The sequence below is a fragment of the Gopherus flavomarginatus genome, chromosome 1 (genome assembly GCF_025201925.1).
Source record: "Gopherus flavomarginatus isolate rGopFla2 chromosome 1, rGopFla2.mat.asm, whole genome shotgun sequence".
NCBI lineage: Eukaryota > Metazoa > Chordata > Testudines > Testudinidae > Gopherus > Gopherus flavomarginatus.
In genome coordinates this window covers 180,796,884-180,818,376 of record NC_066617.1, presented here as the reverse complement: position 1 = coordinate 180,818,376, position 21,493 = coordinate 180,796,884, and the positions used below count along the sequence as shown (strand labels likewise).

Sequence of the window (21,493 nt, the reverse complement as noted above, 5' to 3'; positions counted from 1 at the left end):
GCACCTTTATGTCCGTGTAACTGTGTCTGCACTAGGGCTTTTAGCAGTATAGAAATGTTGTAAATTCAATCAATCACACTTGTCAGGGTTCCTTCCCCACTCTGAACTTTAGGGTACAGATGTGAGGACCTGCATAAAAGACTCCCAAGCTTATTTTCCAGCTTAGGTTAACAGTAAGCTGCCATCACCAACCGTGTTCCAAATCTGAGAGAGAGCCACTTGGAACTCTGCCTTCCCCCAAATATTTCCCAAGTCCCTAACCCCCGCCGTTCCTGGGCAGAGTTGAGACTAATTCCTCCCCCTCAAGTCCTTTCACCCCTTTTCCTGGGTAGGCTTGAGAGTATACCTTCACCAATTAGTTCTGGTGAACACAGATCCAAAACCCTTGGATCTTAAAACAATGCAAAATCAATCAGGTTCTTAAAAGAGGGATTTTATTAAAAGAAAAAGTGAAGTTCATCTCTGTAAAATCAGGATGGAAATAACTTTACAGGGTAATCAGATTCAAAGAGGCCAGAGGAACCCCCTCTAGCCTTAGTTTCAAAGTAAGTTACAGCAAAACAGGCATAAACCTCGCTCTAGCAAAGGAACATTTACAAGTTGAGAAAACAAAGATAAAACTAACACGCCTTGCCTGGCTGTTACTTACAAGGTTTGAAATATGAGAGACTTGTGCAGGAAGATTTGGAGAACATGGATTGATGTCTGGTCCCCCTTAGTCCCAAGAGCGAACAAGCCCAAAACAAAGAGCACAAAACAAAAGCCTCCCTCCCCAGATTTGAAAGTATCTTGTCCCCTTATTGGTCCTTTGGGTCAGGTGTCAGCCAGGTTACCTGAGCTTCTTAACCCTTTACAGGTAAAAGGAATTTGATGCCTCTGGCCAGGAGAGATTTTAAAGAATTGTATACATGAGGGTTGTTACCCTTCCCTTTATAGTTATGACAACACCTCTAACAGACACCATGATACTGGCAAGTTGGTAGCATAGACTAGACCTTAATGTACCAAAAAAGCACATGGGAGCAGCAGAGAATTGCTTTCCAGGAAGCAAACCCTAATGTGGGGTCTAGACAGTCTAGTCACTGTTTTTAGTACAGTCTCTCTCAGGCTCAGACCACTTGTGTAACTCCTTTCCCGGGGATATGGGATGCACCATCAAGGTGGGTTATACCTCCAGTGGAAGACCTCCTGAGCCTCCCCACAACCCCACTCTCAGTTGCTTACACACAACTCTCCAAAGTTGCACCTAGCCCATGGCCCCACGGGTTACTAGTTTAACTCCTTCAGGGGTAACGTGGTAGGAAGACAAGGAACACAGGGTAGCAGAAGAATTTCTTAACAGACACTCCCTCTTGGTTGGAAGATGCCAATTTGTTGAAATCTAAATGCTCTACAGGAATGTGGAGATTTTTGACCAAACTTTTGACAGAAACCTGCTGGTTTTTGGCCAGCTCAGCTAGCTGCTTCCCAGACAGCACAGGCTTTCAGGCACCCAGGTCGCTTGGGAAACAGTTCATTTGGGAAACATTCCCAGGATCAGAACATGTCATCCTTTCTGAAACAAAATTTTGGAATGTCACTTCCACAAAAAAAATCAGCATTTTGGCATTTCATCTCAGGTAGGGTGAGACTTTTCCAAAACCTCAACATTTTTCACAGCCAATTGTATAGATGAGTCTCATTCAAAGGCTGTAGCTCCAGATTGCTCTCATTGATGGGCCCTCTGCAAGGCATCAAACAGCTTTCCCAAGCAGGCAGCTATCTAGAATGCAATATAACAAGCTGCCCTTGGGCAAGTTCAGACTAATGTTTAACACAGTGTTCATATTTTGATATCACCATATCCCCGTCTGCCTCACATCAATGCGGACAAAACCTGTAAAATGGATACCATAGCGAGAGAGGAATGCTTACCAACATATAAAAAGTCCAAGTCAATGGAGAGATATTAGACAATTTTGATGAGGTTAGAGTAAATAAAATGACACACTTGTATGATACAATTTTAGAGTTGTTATGTAATCTTTATAGACTATCATAATGCATAAGCATTAAAGGAGCAAAGCTGGGATTGTACTTGCAATTTTAACTTTGATGTTTTCTGTGGTTAACCATACACTGCTTAATGGTCTCCTGTTTTGCACAGAATAGTTGAATATTGGCATGCTCTTTTTTTCTTGAGACCCCAATGGAATACTTACGAGAGCAGCTTTATCTCAAAGGTATCTTGGTTAGCAAATAGTACAATAGTATCTTTCTGTAGGGCCAGTCAATATTTTGAAAGTGCAGCTTTCAAATTCTATAGACTGAAATATATGGATCTTTGCCAGCTACACGGTTGCCTGTGCAATTTGTTGTGTAAATAGGGATAATTTGTTGCCACTTGAATGAGGCTCTAAGTTTCTCATGGAGGAACCCAAGAAGGTAAGGAACAGCTTTTATCCAGGGAGATCCCTAGTACCTTGACATGAAGAAGTAGGAATGACCCTTTTTCTGTTTTGATCCCAGGTGATCTGAAGACCTCCACCCCTCCTCCAGCTCTGAGAGACATAAGTGTTCCCATACATACAAAAGGAAAGGTTCCCTGTCCAAGGTCTCTAATATAGGGCAGGTTTTCCTGTCCCAAATTTAAGTCATTGGGAGCTTCTTGATCTGGACAGGGACCATCTGCTACCAGGAAGGACTGTACTGAGACTTCAGAAGGGAAAATCGCAGCACCTTCCAGTACCGGGGCTGCTTCTTTGGCACCTAAACCCTTGTTGGTACTGCTGGATTTGGCACCTTCTACTTCAGCAGCCCGAGATGTGGAAATTACTTCATTGACTCCAGTTCACTACTCAGCTCCAGAAGACCGTCCTATTGCTGCTGGAACTGGAGTAATCTCTTCTCTCTAGACTCAGCTCAACAGCACTTAGAGATATCGGTAGCGGATGCAGTCCATGGTGCCCCTCTGTCCCCATTCACATATAAGGGTTGAGCTAGATTGTCTCTAGTACCATCAACAAGTAGAGACAGGTCATCACTGCCTTCTCTGGATCCAGGATCAGAATCCCCAGAGGTGGAAGTCCCCCAGCCATAGACTATGCCCCAAAGGATCTCTTGAGAGAATGGAGCCTAGACAGAATATTGGGAGTCTCCAGGATTTCTCACCACTCCCATCTGAGAGACTATCCCCCTATACTCATTGGTACTCTACCCCGGGGCCTGGTGCTGACTGGTTATAAGATCCTGTAGGAGCAGTACTGGGTCACAGAAGATTCACTGGATTACTATCCAAAATGCACTTGGTGGCATAGGGAACCCAAGCAAACTTAGGGTTCCAGGGTAGAAGAGGAGCTTTCTCAGCCTTGTCAGGAACCACAGCTCCATCCCCATGAGGAAGAAGAGCAACAGGAGTAGGAGAAGTCTATGCCCCGGGCAAGGCAGTGCTTCCAACTTCCCATCAGGCTCTGGTGATCCTAAGCCTTCCAGGACTTAGTCAAGAGACTGGCAGAGTCACTTAAAATTCCCTTGGAATACGTCCAGGAGGCACCACACACGTTACTGGACGTCTTGCATAGTTTGAGCCCAAGCAGAGTGACATTTCCTGTTAATGAGGCCACCCTCGAAGCTGCCAGGGCTCTCTAGCAGACTTGTGTCACAATTCCACCAGTGTCCAAGTGGGATGAAAGTAAACATTTCATACCTGTAAAAGGGTCAGAGTGCTTATTTTCTCAACCATCTCCCCAATAGGGGTGGTATGCAGATAAGGATAACCCAGATCTAAACTGCATGAGAGAGAAGTGAAGAGGCTTGATACCTCAATGGCAGGAAGGTGTATTCTTCAGCCTCTCTGCTGTTCAGAGTCTCAAACTGCCAAGTTCTGATGGCCAAATATGATTTTTACCATCATGACAAGCCGGTCACCTTCGTCGATAAGTGCCTCAGGACATCAGAGACCTGTCCCAGGCCCAAAGTGATAAAGGAGACTGGTGCTTAAGACTGTCCTAGATGCAGCAGATATGGTGGCGAGATCTGATGTCCTCAGGAATTCTGAGGATGCACTTCAAACAGCGGTAGCAGACTTGTTTGAGTGCAATTCAGTGCTAAAAAGACCGATGAGTCTCTCCACTCCTTGGAGGACTTGGAGCCACATGGTGATCACTGAGTATTTACACAGCTGCAATCAAGTGAAAACCCAGCAAACCAAGTTTGGATGACCAGCTTGCCCCCTCTCCCAGTCTTTTATCACTAGCTGCGGTGTGAACTAGGACTTGAGCATCAGAGAACACACAGAAAGGGTGCTCACAATTAACCATCTTCCACTGTCACCCTCAAAACAAGGATTGTGATGGAACTTTTTGAGAGCTGTGCATCAACTGTTCCTCCAGATCTGCACAACCCCTTTGTTGGTTCCCCTCCCTTAGGAGGTTCACTTTCCCACAACCTATTTGTCTGGACAGGAATTACAGAGGACAGATGGGTACTAGAGGTTGTCTCCTCAGGAATCACCCTTCAGTTTTCTTTCCCCCCCAACTCCTAACTTTCTCTACCGCGTCCTGTTTCAGGCAGCCCTCCTGAAGGGGGTTGTCACTCCTCGACCTGGGGATGATGGAACTAGTACCTTCTTGCAGCAAGGGGAAAGAGGTTCTACTTGAGGTAGACTTCTGGGAACTGGGCAAATTCATCCACTGCTTAAAATTCAGAATGATAACTGTCATCCATTATCTCATCACTAGATTCAGATAGTTGATTTACAGTCCTTGATCTCAAAGTTGCCTACTTTCATGTAGACATTCATCTGGCACAGAGGAGATTCCTGACATCTGGCACAGAGGAGATTACTGAGATTTGTGACTGTCAAAAAGCACTACCAGTACAGAGTTCTGTCCTTTGGGCTCTTATTGGCACCAGGTGTTTACCAAGGCAGTGTTGGTGGTAGCAGCTCACTTTCATCAGCAGAGGTTGATAGTTCCTTCAGGGTAAGCCATCTTACCAGGAAGCAATCTCTGTGCTTTGCCATTTTTTTTGAGAGGCTTGGCCTCATAGTGAATCTGGTGAAGTCCACCTTGGTATCTTCACAATTGGCAGAATTCATCAGGAACAAGGCTGGACGCTGTTACAGCCAAGGCTTACTTATCAGAGGACAGTTTCCCCTGCATACTGGGCTCATACAGCAAATCCGTTTGAGCCCCATAATGTCCATACAATCCTGCCTGCATTGTTGGGCCATGTGGCCATGAGTACTTACATAACCGTGTTTACAAGGCGTCAGTTGTCTACAGGCCTGGCTGTGAATTGTCTCGTTCAGGGTAAATAAAGTTTTGACCTGCTAATTATGATTCCCCTAAGGGATATGGTCCCCTCACAAGTCCGTGCTTCACATCAATGAGTGACAGCTGAGAGCAGTCAGAGTAGCCTGCAAACAATTCCTCCCTCACATCCACAGTCAGGCGAGGTGTTATGTGACGTGTCTAGTTGGCAGCCGGTATCAAGCGGAGTGCCCCAAGGATTGGTCCTGGGGCCGGTTTTATTCAAGCTCTTCATTAACGATCTGTAGGATGGTGTGGACTGCACCCTCAGCAAGTTTTCAGATGACACTAAACTGGGAGGAGTGGTAGGATACAGAGGGACCTAGACAAATTAGAGCCAAAAGAAATCTGATGAGGTTCAACAAGGCCAAATGCAGAGTCCTGCACTTAGGACGGAAGAATCCCAAGCACTGCTACAGACTAGGGGCCGAGTGGCTAGGCAGCAGTTCTGCAGAAAAGGACCTTGGGGTTACAGTGGACGAGAAGCTGGATATGAGTCCACAGTGTGCCCTTGTTGCCAAGAAGGCTAATGGCATTTTGGGCTGTATAGGTAGGGGCATTGCCAGCAGATCCCCTCTATTCGACATTGGTGAGGCCTCATCTGGAGTACTGTGTCCAGTTTTGGGCTCCACATTACAAGACAGATGTGGAAAAATTGGAAAGAGTCCATCAGAGGGCAACAAAAATGATTAGGGGACTGGAGCACATGACTTATGAGGAGAGGCTGAGGGAACTGGGATTGTTTAGTCTACAGCAGAGAAGAATGAGAGGGGATTTGATACCTGCTTTCAACTACCTGAAAGGGGGTTCCAAAGAGGTGAATCTAGACTGTTCTCAGTGGTAGCAGATGACAGAACACAGAGTAATGGTCTCAAGTTGCAGCAGGGGAGGTTTAGGTTGGATATTAGGAAAAACTTTTTCACTAGGAGGGTGGTGAAGCACTGGAATGGTTACCTAGGGAGGTGGTGGCATTTCTTTCCTTAGAGGTTTTTAAGGTCAGGCTTGACAAAGCGCTGGCTGGGATGATTTAGTTGGGGATTGGTCCTGCTCTGAGCAGGGGGTTGGACTAGATGACCTCCGAGGTCCCATCCAACCCTGATATTCTATGATTTAAACTGCCCAAGTTTTTATAGATCAGACCAAAAAAAACAAAACCTTTTCTTCTGGCATAGCCTGCAGCATATGTTTTAAGGAGCCAAGACTCAAATGTGTTCAGTTGATTGTTGGCAGCATGATGTCAAATGTGACTAGCTGTGAATTATTAATGTGAATGTGCTAGAGGCTTAGGCAGTGGGTGCACATGTCTTATAATAGTCACAAAAGTAGATGTTTCACCTAAATATTTGACTGAAAAGGACCGTCTTTCCTTAACACAACCATTCTCACCCTTTCCAGGTTGGTGACCCCTTATTCGAAGGCAAGTGTTTGCAACCCCCTTACTTTTTTTTTACTCTTGTACAGTAGCACCAATGCTAAGCCTGTTGAAGTTGTGTGTGTGTGTATGTTCAGGAGGTTGACAGAAGATACGTGAACATGAAGGATAATGTTGGGAGTGGGGAGAAAAAAATATTTGCTTTAGATGGTAGTAAATTTTCAGTGCCTTTCATAACCCCCTCAGGTTCACAACCCCCAGTTTGAAAGACTGCTTTACAGCATAAAACAAGATGTTTTATGGTATGTCCACTCTTCAACCATCCCTGTTCCAGCTCAGTTGAGAATTATAAGGGGCAGCCTCCTACACAGTATAAAGTAAATCAGGTAGTTTACATAGATCCAGGTTTCACAGTGATCCATGGAATACTTGTTGAATTTTCATGGAGTGCTGGTTGGTTAACAGGACCTGTCTCTCCTCCTTGTTTTTTCTCTGCTGGATCAGAACAGATGGCAGAGAGAGATGAAATGAAGAGCAAACACAGCATGACTAATTTCCCCACACACACACAAAAAGAAACAGGCATGCATAAATACTTTCCCAATATTATTATTCCATGTAAGCAATTGCTACAGTTGCTACAGAGGTGGGAGGGGAGATGGGTCGGACTATCACAAATGTGAGGGGTGGTGTCCCTGAGGCTCTATCTCCCATAAGAGCCCATCCAGGCTAAAACATCAAACAGTTTGAGAATGCTTATTGTACACAGTTGTCACATTTTTGCTTGAAACCTGGAGCAGTCTAATCCCTGAAAATTACCCCAGCAGGCACTCCACCACTCCAGAGAGGTACATGTCTGAAGAGATGAAGAAAAGACTGTCATGAAAAGACAGCCAGGTTTACATCTTTCCATAATATCCACAGTTTCAGTAAAACATGAAGGTGAGTTCATTAGCCATCTGTGACTGCCTCGGTTTTTTTTCTGTTGTCTGAAAGTGCACATTTAAAGAGCTGTCTGAAAAGGAACGCTTTTTTACCGTGTCTGCCCCAACACACATTGACGAGAAATTTGTTAGCTAGATTTATAGACCTATATGTAGATACAAAAATTACCTGAAGGAGGTTTGTTATACATCTAGTATATTTCGTTCTCCGTTATTACCCCTGACATCAGAGAGTGGCAGAGTTCAAGTCAATAGCCCATGGATTTGTGCATTTTGCATGGGAGGAATTGTCAGGGGACTCTAGCCTTTACTTTCCCCTCTTGGTACATTGGCTTTCAGAGACCGTGCAATTTGCTGTCTTTACTCAGGCTTCTCCCAAGCGGGTGGTTTGATGATGGAGTTCTTTATTATCTTTAGTTGACACTAATTCTGCTGATACGTGTGTGGTTTTACAGTTATTTTTGGTGTATGGGTCTACGAGGCCACAATAGACCCATTTCTACAAGCTGAAAGGATAAATAATTCCAGTTAAGTGAGGCTCAGCTGTGAGAGCTAAATTGGTTTTGAAGTATTTTTCTTCCAGTTGGCCAGTAAATTTTAGGTCCAAAATCTACTACTAGAAATGCAGGCAGCAGCCGATGTGTCCTTGAACATTCCTCTAAATATCAGCAGGAGAAAAGCTAATAGCAGAGGAGTTTCCCCCGTCTGGTTAAAGCCAGATTCAGCTTGAGTACCTGCCTCGAGGATATTTGTTTAAAAGCTACTTGTGGCGTATTTCACTTTGGGCTGCTTCAAAGGTTATCATCTTTTTTTTTTAAATCAGATTACATAAAACCTGTAGAAGGTGTTTCTCTAGAAATACAGGCAGCAGGAGAGGTGTCCTTGAACATTCCTCAGACTACAATACTCTGTTTGTTTGTTTTTTAAAAAAGGGCAAATGTTACTTGAAAGCTTGCTTTTGAGCAGGGTAGTTCACATTGAAGAAAAGACTGGCTCTGGTCAGGATGTTGTGGATGGCAGCTTCCTGACTCCCAGTGTACGGGTGCCTCATGTGTTCTCTGTCCCTCCCATCTCAAGTTCCTTGTCCAGGGATAGAGCTGTATGGTGCCTGAGGACCACGGAAATGGTAGTCTCCCAATCCATCACTATTTGGCTAAGCATTACCCTTCTCTCCCACCATACTTTGGGAGCTGGGTCTTAGGCAGATGTGGGAACACGGTGATGAGTGGGTTTGTGCCTCCTCAACAGAAATATTGTGGGAGCTGCTCTATGTTTCTGCCCGCCCCTGCCGCCTATCACACACCGCCCCGATGCCCAAACCCTAGGAGCAGCTATCCCCAGACCTCCTGACCTCCCCTCCTCACGACACTCTGACGCCACATTCAAAGCAAGATTTCACTGCTTCTGGGACTGATCACCCCAGGATGGAAGTGTTCTTGCTCCAGAATTGCCAGCACAGGTCTTCCCCCTTTGCTATTACAGTGCTACACACCAGAAACTACTGTCACCAGATTTAAAGTTAGGAAGGAGTTTACTCACTTGGCTTAGTCCAAAAGGGTTCTTTGCCTTCCATTAAGTGCCCGTCATCCCTTCTGTTGGGAGTGGTCGTCATTGGGCAACTGCCATTTGGATGATTAGGATTTTTGTTTCGTAGATGTCTGGGCATGGGGATGGTCAAAATGCATCAGGCCCATTTTCAAAAGTGAGTTAGGTTTTTAAGTGCCATGATAATTTTAACTTTTATTTACAAAAACTTATTTTAGGGCTGGTCTACACTAACGCTGTAAATTGATCTAAGTTATGTAAGTTACATAACTGAAGTTTACATACCTTAGGTCGACTTACAGCGGTGTCTACGCTGCACTGTATTGACAGCAGACATTTTCCCATCTACTTAGCTTGTCTTCACCAAACCCATTAAATCGACACCAGTGCATCGATTGCAGCGGTGCCCATTTAGCCAGTAGTGTCGACATGGCCTTAGTTAGGGTACCAGTGGGTCGTTCAGTATTAAACTGAGCTGATATCCAGAAACCAGGCTTAGTTCATCTACATCCTGGACCAAAGAAGCTAGCAATAGGGCCAGCAGGAGGGCAGGATAGACCTTAATAAAGGTATGGAGTCTTTCTTTCCTGGAGGGAGAGTAGTATGCAGGATTGACTCGTAGGGTGTTGAGGAAACATGGTTGTACCTTAGGATGGGTCCTGTAGGGTTAAGAAGAACGAAAACAAGCATAGGGACAAGGTGTCCAATTAGCAGTTTGAATTTATCATTCTCAGACCAAATTAAGCTGGTCTAAGTAAAGATATGGACAAGAGCTTTCTACGTTATATTACTATATTTTTAATATTTTATTTCAGAGTAAACTATGGAACGGGGGAGTGATATCTAAATGGCAGAGATTTAGCCTCTTCACTTGTTAAATGGTCTCATTTTAGAGAGAAATTCTCTCCTATAGCCTTCTGAGCCCTAAAAATGTCCAATTTAAAAAACAAAAAAAAAACAAAAAAAAAGCCTGTATAAGCTCCTTAATACAGTATCAGTTGCAGCCAGAAAATAGGGAATCTTATTTTTAGGGGAAAAGACAGACTTAACCTTTGAAGTATATTTAACCAGGCAATTTAGTACCATGCAGTAAAATATTTTCTGATCCCTGCTGGTGATCACACCCCGATTTTGCCCATGAAAAATTCCCCGCTTCATCCCTTAAACAAACAAACAACTCCAATCCCCCCTCACACACAAACATACACAACTGCATTTAAACTGATAGGGTGGAGTGATATATTATGCAATATAATACTCTGAGCCTTGTGTCATAACATTTTTGCCAGATCTGGACCTTAGCATCCAAAATATGGGTGTTAGCATGAAAACCTCCAAGCTTAGTTACCAGCTTGGACCTGGTAAAGCTGCCACCAGCCAGGAATCTATACAGTGCCTGGAGCACTGTGGTCTCCCCAAAACCTTCCCTGGGGGATCCCCAGACTCAGATTCCTTGAGTCTCACAACAAAGGGGAATAAACCATTTCCCTTCCCCCCTCCGGGTGTTCCCTCCCTGGGTTCCTGGAGAGATATACAGAAGCAAGCTCCGTGAATCTAAACAGAGGGACTCCACCCTCCCTGTTTCCAGTCTTGGAAACACAAGTACTTCCCCTCTCACCCAGAGGGTATGCAAAGTCAGGCTTAGTAAATCTAACACAAAGAGATTTTCCCCTTGACTTCTTCCTCCCACCAATTCCCTGGTGAGCTGCAGACTCAATTCCCTGGAGTCCCCACTAAAGAAAAAACTCCAACAAGTCTTAAAAAGAAGGCTTTATATAAAAAAGAAAGGAAAGGACATAAAACTGGTCTCTTTGTATTAAGGTGACAAATACAGGGTCAATTGCTTAAAAGAAATTTGAATAAGGCTGTTTATTCATAAGAACACAATTCAAAACACTCCAGCAACTACACACATGTAAATACAAAAGAAAAAAAAACCAATAACCCCTATTGTTTTATGATCTTTGTACTCACAACTTGGAAACAGAAGATTAAAAAGCAGGAGACAGAAAAATCCTTCTCATAGCCGAGAGGGACAGACACAAGAACAAAGGACTCACACACAAACTTCCCTCCACCCAGATTTGAAAAAGTCTTGTTTCCTGATTGGTCCTCTGGTCAGGTGTTTCAGGTTACTTCTTTCCAGGTGAAAGAGACATTAACCCTTAGCTATCTGTTTATGACACCTTGCCACCAAGAACTGCATATATCTTGTGATTTCAAAATATGTGAGGAGATCCATTTGTCTTAGAAATATATTGCAGATGCAGATAGTTTCTACTCATTTTAAATTTTTCCACTTGCAAATATTTTATTCTACGATATGTTGACTCTAAACATCATATTTATAACATATGTTGTCTACAAAGATCCTGTCTAGTTTTCTTTTTTTTAAGCTGCTGTTTCTATGCCAGAAGTACAGCTGGTGCTTTACAGGAAATAGAAAGACAGGGAGCTTGATCCTCTTCTGTGCTGACCTCAATCTGTGCAGCTGTTTGGGAGGCCAGCGGGTGTGAGGCCGCTTTCCACCTTTCCTGACCCGTTAGTCATCTAGTTTCTGTAACTTCTACCAGCAGCTCCACCAGTCCAGGACAACTGAAGCACATTGCCTTCCAGCCCTAGCTTGCCCTCTACACCGGATGGGGGAAGTTGGTGGTGCAAGTTCCTGGCCCTGTGCGTCTATGCTTTACAACACTGAGGGATTCCTCTACATCGGGTGAATCTCTGGCTGGCTTTTTAGGGCAGCTCAAACTGCCTTCTAGGCTGTTAAAGTCAAAACAAAGAGTTTAGTGCTCTATAATATCAGTCGTCTAGATTGTAACAGAAAAGACAGCAGGGATAGTCACTGTTGGGAAACATGAAGATACAAAATCACATGGAATGGTCAGATTAATTCTATCTGTTGCTATACATCTAAATTTAGTAGCAACAATAGGCACTCCCCCATAAGAGTAAAACATTTAGATTAAACTTCTTAATGCACCAGTGAATTTCATGTCTGATGTACATAAATAGAAGTATAGTTTGCAGAGTCAGATGCTCTGTGGGTTTCCTTTAGGTGCAGGCAACCTACTGAATGACATGCCATGACTCAAAACAGTCATTTGCAGCATCAAAGGACATGGATAAAGGCACTCAGCCAGAAGATGCCTTAGCTACGACTGCATATGTGGTTTGGCTCACCTTGAGGCACACCATGTCTGTTGTAGAAAAGAGCAAAGCTGAAACCTGTACTAGGAGCCCAGTCCTACAACCCTGACTCACATGAGTAAAGTCTGCAAGCTCAAGCCCTTTATTTGCCAAGAAATGACTGAGTAACCTTCTCTTGCGGATGTTGTGCCAAGTAACAGCCGTACACATTTGTAAGCCATTAAAGGCTATGCACTGTATGTAGCAAGTTGTTTAGTACAAGGCTGCAGTAGAGGATAAATATTTCCTGGAGTATAATACATTAATGCTAGAGAACTGAAAGGCAATAAAGAGTTAAGAAACAAAGAGGTGTGGCTCTTCCAGGAACATGTGTTAGTTTGGTACTGCTGGACGTGCAGTTTTCTGCAATACTTTAATATACCTGCACACAGGAAGCCAGGATGAAATCACAGGGAAAAACTTGCAGTCTACAAGGTTTCTCCCAGGATTGTTAGTGTTTATAGCAGGAAAGTAAAAATAATTCCACCACTCTGGATAAACCCTCGCCTTGGAGTTTAACCTTAATCTGTGGCATTGGGGTGGAGCTCAACCATCTCAAAGGCAGCCGTTCTTATAGCTCTTCCCCTCTCTTTTTCGCAGGGAGGGAGAACCTGACTGGAAAAGTGCAACTGTTTGTGTTAAGTTTTCTGCATCAAATGTAAACAGAGATGGGTTTTATTTTATTTTTTTTGCTGGTGGGGTTTGGGGAGGGCGGCTTCTGTACAAGATTGAGAAATCTTGCTCAGTTACTTTTCTTATTTGGTTCCCCAATAGACAGATTTGGTCTGTCACATCTTTTAATACACCCCATTATATACATCTTTTCTTGAGTACGTTGTATATGCATTTTCCATATGCATCCTACACATTACCAGTATGGTAAAATGCATGTATTCGCATAGTAAAACACTGTGCCTACTGTCATATTACACTGCAAGTCATTGCTGTGCATAATAATAATGACCTTTCCTAGAACTGGATGCTTCCTCAGGGCAGCAGTACAGTAACTCCTCACTGTAGTTTTGTTCCTGAAAAATGCGACTTTAAGTGAAACGATGTTAAGCGAATCCAATTTCCCCATAAGAATGAATGTAAATGGGGGGTTTAGGTTGCAGGGTAACTTTTTTTTTTGCCGTACAGTACAGTACTATAGGTGGGAGGTGCCCCTGCCTTACCCCACACAGGCACAACCCACTGGCACTGCAGACAATGAGGCAGGCAGGGAGGCTGAAGGTGCTGTAGACTAGGAGAAGCACATTGCACAGCAGCAGCTGCAGCTTCTGCTACTCTGCAAGCACCAGGGGCAGGAGCTCAAGCCTGAGCCCGCCCACACCATCCCTTCCACCAAGCCCCCACCTTTAACCCGCCTCTTCTCCCCGCCATTTACTCCACATGCTGTGTCTTCGCGCCTTCCCACTCCCTCCCCTGCTTCCTGCCCACTGCAATCAGCTGGTTTGTGGCATTCAGGAGGTAGGGGGGAGGAGCGAGGAAATGGAGCCCAGGCTCCTTCTCCCTCCCCTAACCCTGGAACACCGCAAGGCAGCTGACTGCTGCGGACAGGAGGCAGGGGAGGTAGGGGGGAGATGCGCCGCATCCTTGCTCCTCCCCCTTCCCTTATGCCCACAACAATCAGCTGGTTTGTGGCATTTGGGAGGCAGAGGAAGCCTGCACGCCGCATCCTGGCTCCTCCACCCTCCCTCCTGAACACCACAAGCCAGCTGATTGCTGCGGGCAGGAGGCGAGGAGGAAGGAGTGAGAAGGCACTGGTCCGTGGGGTCTGCCAGTGGGCAGGAGGCACTGTGGGGCAGTGTAGGGGAGCTGATGGGGGGCTGCCAGCTGTGGACAAAGCAGGAAGCCAAACGATGTTATAGCAAAGCATTGCACAACTTTAAATGGAGCATGTTCTGTAATTGAGCAGGGATGTAAAATCGAAACAACATTAAGCGAGAGGATGTTAAGAGGAGAGTTACTGTATTAGTATCCACAGTAATAGCGGATTCAAATGTGAATGTTCTTAACAAATGGCAGCTTCTCCGTCCTCCTCCCCACAGGGTTAAGAGAGGCTCTGGTCTAAGTGCCAGAAACTTAGTATCAATTGCATTAGCAAATTCATGTTTTAATAGCAGTTTTGTAAAATACTCTGAATTGCATGAACATTTATTTTGGCAAGGAAAATACAAAGGTAACTAACAGGAATTCTTGAGCTGGTTCTGAGGAAGAACATACAGCGTCTGCTACAGGGTACTGCATTAAGTCTTTCCAATATCTGCTACTGTCTTTTACCATTGCCCTTTAAAAATGGAACACAATTCCTTGTATGTGAAAAATCTTTCCATGCAGTTAGTGATACCAGTGACTAATGGGTACTGTAACCTTGGCACCTCTCTCAAAGCACGGGAGTTCAAGGCCACTTTTGTCAAGCTTGCAAGAAGCTCGAATTTTGAAAATCATTTTGTACAAGTACATAGATTGTGTTGCTTTACTGTCCCCATAATCACTTTTATCATGTGATTTCTCTTCAACACAGCATGAACCCAGATGGTTTGTTTTGACTGATCCACAGATGATGAGCTCCCGTAAAACGCTCTGTATACTGTGTAAGGACCTGTCATAAACAGAGCCTTGCATGCATCCCCTCACTGTGATAAATTTTCATTCAGAGACCTGGAGGTTGAAGTTGACCACTCACACAAGTATGATCCCACTGCTGTAACAACAAAGCCTGAGCTTAGCCCTATGTACAGAAATATTAAAGGATCTAGAAGCACCAGCTGAGGTTAGCTTCACTGTAGTAGGTAGTGTACACTTTGCAGGAAAGGGACTATATAGATAGGAAAGCGTGGGAGAATGGAAATAGTGTCAGAAAGGGTCAGGAATTTTTCCCTCCTGGAAAATGCGGATTCATCAAAACTACATTTCATGAAAACATCACTGTTTCAATGAAATTTTCATCAGGAAGGTGTCTCAGTTCCAGGATGGAATTCCTGGTCCACGTGAGAGGAGACACCCACCCCAGAATCACCAATAGCCAAGGGCACTCACTGGGCTGTGGAAGAGCCAGATCCAAAGTCCCTGCACTGCCTGATTAGGAGTGGCTCTCCCAGCTCAAAGCCCGAACCACCAGACTAGTGGCTATTCTGGGGCAGGTGTCTTGGTGCATGATTCATGGGTTTTCCACCCCCCCCTTTTTTTTTTTTAATAAGGCCTCTGTTCTGATCTAATGTGGAATAAAAACAAGTTTTGAAACCTCTTTTCCAAAATGGAATTCTTGTTTCCCAGCCATGCCTAACCATCACCATTTTACAGACTGTGCTTTAGTTTCCCTGAGAGACTGTGACTCTCAAACTCACACAAGAAGCCTGTGGTGGAGCAAGAAGTTGATTGATTTGAATTTAGCATATTGATATCCTGACATCCTGGAAGTGATCAAAAGAGAGAAGCAACAGCGGCCTGGAACTGTCACAGGCCTTGCCACATTTTGAGTGTCTATTATACAGTGTGCTAGATGTCCAGTGCCCAGCTGGGCCTGTATAAATTCCAGTGACTTAACAGGTTCACCAGCCCAGTACGCTAAGAAATCCAACAAGCCTTGCCTGAAGAGCTTGGTATTTTCAAAAGATCCAACCCTACGTGGCATCAGCAGGTGGATGGATCTTTAACCCATAACTGGAAGTCACCAGCTGGAAGGCAAATCCAGTCCATACTGCCAGGACACATTGTCTCAGATGCTGCTAGATTACTTGGCACACCCTAGTTGTGCAACAGCAACATCTGGACTGGTACTAATAGCATTCTGACGGAAGTGCAGTTCAGCCACACCATACAGCAGAGCTTATAAATGACCAAGTACAAACAATGGGTAAATTGCCAGAGGGACGACAGGAAAAGGACAGCCCTTAGTTGAGAACATGCCTCCCTAAACAGAAGAGAAGACTCCCAAGAAGGTATATATGCACCATGAGTGTAGTAGGAGGGCTGTTGTAGTATTATAGAAACTAGCAGGTACTAAACTCTCCACATAAGCCTGTGAAAGATGGGACCAGTAGAAAAGTATATGCAGTGCTGTTTTGGTAAGGAGACATTATACTGTCACTATGCTCCCATAAAGCTCCTGCAGTATGTTCTCAGTGCAAATCTAGCAGGAAGAATGCACAGCCTGTCATCTAAGGAAACCCAGGCACCATTTCTGTGAATCTACCTATGCCACTTTTCTTAATGATGTATCTATCAAATACTCCAGTGGCTCCTACATAAACCGTGCCATACCTTTCAAAACCTATTCATCAAGCTCCATTACTTCCAAATTGCTTTTTGCTAGCTGGTAATTTAGTAGTAATATCAGGCAGGCTGAAACGCGTAAGATAATTAACTATGTTGGGTAGTTAAGGCTTTCTAAGGTAAGACCAGCTGCTGGACATCATCAAGCCAGGTTCTCTCACAGATCCTCTCTCCAAGGAATATATTGAGAAAACAGTTCTTAAAAGCAATTCAATGAGTTTTGTTCAATTAAAATAACTACACTTCATTTCAGTAGTAAGTCCCTAAAAAATTACTAGCCGCATAATATTTCTCCTGCTAATTACTGTTGCTTGAGAAGGTTTTAACATAATACTGGTGTGATGGTGAAGGAAAAATGTTTCTGTTCATTTAAAATAAATTGGGAGTTTATATATATTTTTAAGGGAGAGATGAATCACTATGTTTAAAGTATGAACTATACATATATACGTATACATATATACGCCAGTTGAGGTGCTTTTGAAAACTGTACCCAGCCTAAAGTAGGTTTTAAACGTATTTTCTTAGTATTTACGTGCAACATATTTTCCTCGCTAAATTTCCTCCTGCACAACTTTAATAGTATGTAAACTAACCCTTGTTTACTTTTATGTGAGGATATGGTTTATGTCTGAGCTCAGAAAACCTAGGGGGCTTTCAATGGGACATTGGGCATACCTACAGCTGAGCTGGAAGGTGTGATTTCCAGCTTGCAGAGACATTCCCTCTCTGTCTCTGATCAAGCTAGCACACTAAAAATAGAAGCATATCTGCAGCAGTAGAAGAGGTAGCCGCCCAGTTAAGCACCTCTGGTCTTGGTTGGGATTGTACTCAGGGCAGTTAGCTGTTCCTGCCACCACAGCTACACTCAATCAGACCTTCCAGCTCCAGTGTAGACCTACAGAATCCTTTTGTAAATGGGACTTAGGCACCTTTGAAAATGGTGCCTGTTGTCTTTCCTGAAGATTTATGGCACACTTTCTAAATTGTGTTTCCTTTTCCACAGGTGTCTTCCTTGGTTAAACATTACCTTTAAAAGGAAACATGGATCCCATAAACTCAACTGACCAAAATTACACATCAGAAGAACTATTTAAAACAGTGACATCAAAGATTCTTGTTTCATTTACTCTTTCTGTGCTGGCATTAATGACAACGGCCATCAATTGTCTAGTGATGACTGCAATAATTGTGACAAAAAAGCTCCATCACCCTGCCAACTATTTAATCTGTTCCCTTGCAGTGACTGATTTTCTAGTTGCAATCCTAGTGATGCCCTTCAGCATTGTGTATATTGTGAAGGAGACTTGGATCATGGGACAAATAATGTGTGACGTTTGGCTGAGCGTTGACATTATGTGCTGTACCTGTTCTATCTTGCATCTCTCTGCTATTGCTTTGGATCGGTACCGAGCAATCACAGATGCTGTGGAGTATGCCAGGAAAAGAACACCAAAACATGCAGGCATCATGATTGCAGTGGTATGGATCATATCCATTTTTATCTCCATGCCTCCTTTGTTCTGGCGACACCAGACAACCAGCAAGGATGATGAATGCATCATCAAACATGACCACATAGCTTTCATTATTTACTGCACATTTGGAGCCTTTTACATCCCACTAGCATTGATTCTGATCCTTTATTATAAAATCTACAAAGCAGCAAAGACATTTCACAGAAGGAGCGTAAGCCGCATTGTAAGAGAGGAAGTAAATGGACAAGTCCTCTTGGAACCGAGTGAGAGAAGCACCAAATTGGCTTTGACGCACTGCACAACAGATAAAACATCTGATCCCTCAGCAGACTTGGATAAAATCCATATCACATTGCGAAGCCCTAAGTCAGAGTCCAAGCAAGAGAAAACCTGGAAAAAACAAAGAATCTCTAGCACGAGAGAACGAAAGGCAGCAACTACCCTGGGCTTGATTTTGGGCGCATTTGTGATCTGCTGGCTGCCATTTTTTGTAAAGGAAGTTGTTGTTAACACCTGTGCAAGATGTCACATTTCAGAAGAAATGTCCAATTTCCTCACATGGCTGGGATACATCAATTCTCTTATTAACCCACTAATCTATACAATCTTTAATGAAGACTTCAAGAAAGCATTTCAGAAGCTTGTGCAATGCAAGCAATGACAGAGTATTTGTTCTTATAATACTGAACCTGAAAAGTGATTTTTTTAAATATATATAATTTATAAGACTTCTAAAAAGAGACATTTGTTACATTTAGGAAAGACATACACATACCCTTGTATTAGTTGCACCTTGCTGTGCAAGTTGTAAAGAGACAGATTCTCTGTGGTCAATGTTGTGCTGGAAAAGGAGAGGTTCCATACGCAGTATGGCCCCAATCCTGTATAGAGACTTATGCAGCTGCTTAGCTTTAAGCACACAAGTAGTCTTAGTAAACACTTATATGCTTAAAATTGAGCTCATTCATAAGTCTTTGCGGGATCGGGACCTGAAACATCACTCGCCGATCATACTACAAGGCTAAATGCCTTGCTTTGCTTAGGCAAAACTTACCGCTATCAGTGGATGTTTCAATCACTAAAACACAGCCAAGATTTGATCCATAAAGCATTTGTGAAAAGGGAGCAGATATCTTTTCATTAAGGGCTCAATCATACCATTTAGGCACAGGCCTGCAATGGGGGAAGTGCGGAGCCACCCTATCCCACTCTAGGCAGAAGGCACACTTAGGATGTGCAGTATACTACCAGAGTCTGCTGGGGTGCAGCTATCGCCCTGCCTCTTTTACTCCGTTTGGGATGAAGTGTACCTCTGGGGCACACATTGAGGGACTGTGCAGCACAGCAGGCTCTCCAACTGTGGCAGAGCCTGGGCAAAGTAGTCCATTGAGAACAAGCGTTGTGTGTCCTCTGTGGTCTCTCACACCCACACAGAGGATGGTCACAATCTTGACCTAGATGAGATGAATAAACAGCCAGAGCTCCTAGGAGAAGGTGAGTACAGTTCATTGTTTAAATGGTGACAAGTAGCAGCTGCTGAAGATTCTCTAAAGTGTCAGTTTCCAGCTGGCCAAGGTCGAGGTGGGGGGTGCAAGTGATGGGGAAGGTGTAAAATGCCTCCCTGCTTGTGCCTCCTTCCCCAGTGACCTCATATGACAGGCACAAGCACAGTTCTTATACTCCCCTGCTGACAAGGGCTGCTCCCTGCTACCACCTCTTAGGGCTCCAGCCATCTCAAAGTGGTTGGGGCTACAGCCCTAGACCAGGAATGCTGAAACAATTTGTATAGCGGGGGTGCTGAGAGCCATTGAACCCAACTGTCAGCCCTGTATATAATGGAATCTACTTCAAGCCCAGGGGTCCGGCAGCATCCCTAGCACCCCTAGTTCCAGCACCTATGGGTATGCAGGGAAATGTTTGCTACCACCGCTGAAAGACTGTTGGTTGCACTCCCCAATGCAGGTCTGTGGCTAAAAGCCACAACAGAGCCCCTTGTTAGTTTGCTTTAAAAACTTCAGACCAGTGGTTCATAACCTTTCAGGACTAAATATACCAGTTTGCTAGGCTAAGCCATTGGCTTTATCAGCCTGTGTTCACTGCCTACCATATTCAACTGTGTCTTCTAACAACCATTGGAACTTGGGCTACTCCTAATGTCAAAGTCAGAGTGCAAGCAGCAGCAGTGCTGTTCCTAGCTAACATAGGACGTGGTAGTTTAGAGTACCTGCTACAAAAGCCTGAAGTACAATACTTGGTACCCATACCCTGGGTTGGAAAAACCTTTGCTTCTATAAAGCATTGGTCATCTTAAAATTAAAGAGACACATTGCACTCAAAATAATAGACAAAAAATCCTGTGTGTAACCAAAGGAAAGCAGTGTTGTTTTTCATGTATCCTGAACTCTAGAATTAACAGCTTTTTGTATTTTGTCAGCTAGTTACCAGCTGAGCCAGCAACAACATAAAAAAAAGGCATTTCTTGCAAAACAACTATTGGATTCAAGGTCTGTTGTGTTTAGCTTATGTTTCTGCCACTTTGAATTTATTGCCGATGTTCTGCTTTCACACCAAGATTTGACTGAGAGGATACTCAGATGTGTCATAGTAGCAACTGCACATTTGCCTCACTCTTGATTCTAGCCATTTATCCACCAGCTTGTCTAGGAATCCAATTCAAAGCTTAGCTATACCATCTATAGTAGTTGAGTTAGATTTTAAAAACACTAGGAAATGACAGACTGGATTGTGGCTGCATATAAATACTGTTCATGCTCAAGGTAACCCAAAGCACTTCACTACCGTAACACTAAGTGTACGCTGACTCAGCAGCAACTTTATCCTCAGCAATAGTCTGTAGTGTCCACGTACATTATGCTGCTAGAGAAAACAATCGCTTGGAACATCACTTGTCCCCTGCTCTGCAAACAGTGCGATGGAATCCAACGTTCCAAAGGACAAACCAACAAAGGCATCTCCCTGTAACATTTCAATGGGAGGATTCCATTTCCAACAGGGCAGGGTTTCCCTAGTACCGCCATCTCCAGCTTGGATAGCCTGGAGTGAGTCTTGAACCCAGGCATGTCTACCCAGCCATCAGAATCCTACCACCTGAGCAGTCTCTGGTGCAAACAGTCCTTTTTCAGAGCCATTGCTGAGGGCTAAAGTATATTCTTTTCACTTATAAGGAGTTTGGTGACACATTGTGGAGCAGATGAGACACAAAAATAGGTATTGGTGTTGAGGAGAAAGGTGCTGAAGCTATCAAATCTAAATACAATGGCTCAGGCTCAAGGAATGGAAAAAGACACAGATAAAGAGAGTTGTCATTTTTCCATCTTGCTAGTATTATACTCTGACTCAAATTAAGTTGCTAAACAAGATGCAGAGATGGTTTCC

At 43.9% G+C, this 21,493-nt stretch overlaps 1 protein-coding gene across 4 annotated transcripts in view; it reads left to right on the top strand.

Moving 5' to 3' along the window:
• The window catches only part of HTR1F (5-hydroxytryptamine receptor 1F), a 214,457-nt gene extending 193,772 nt beyond the window's left edge, over positions 1–20,685 (top strand). For 3 of the 4 annotated variants that reach the window (XM_050960581.1, XM_050960572.1, XM_050960591.1), the window contains 2 exons: positions 7,491–7,605; positions 17,626–20,685. In XM_050960581.1, the coding sequence (XP_050816538.1) occupies positions 17,664–18,758 (1,095 nt within the window). In that variant the 5' untranslated portion in view covers positions 7,491–7,605; positions 17,626–17,663 and the 3' untranslated portion in view covers positions 18,759–20,685. The remainder of the gene's footprint in view (positions 1–7,490; positions 7,606–17,625) is intronic. The other variant, XM_050960598.1, reaches the window with a different exon arrangement.
• Positions 20,686–21,493: the final 808 nt, after the last annotated feature.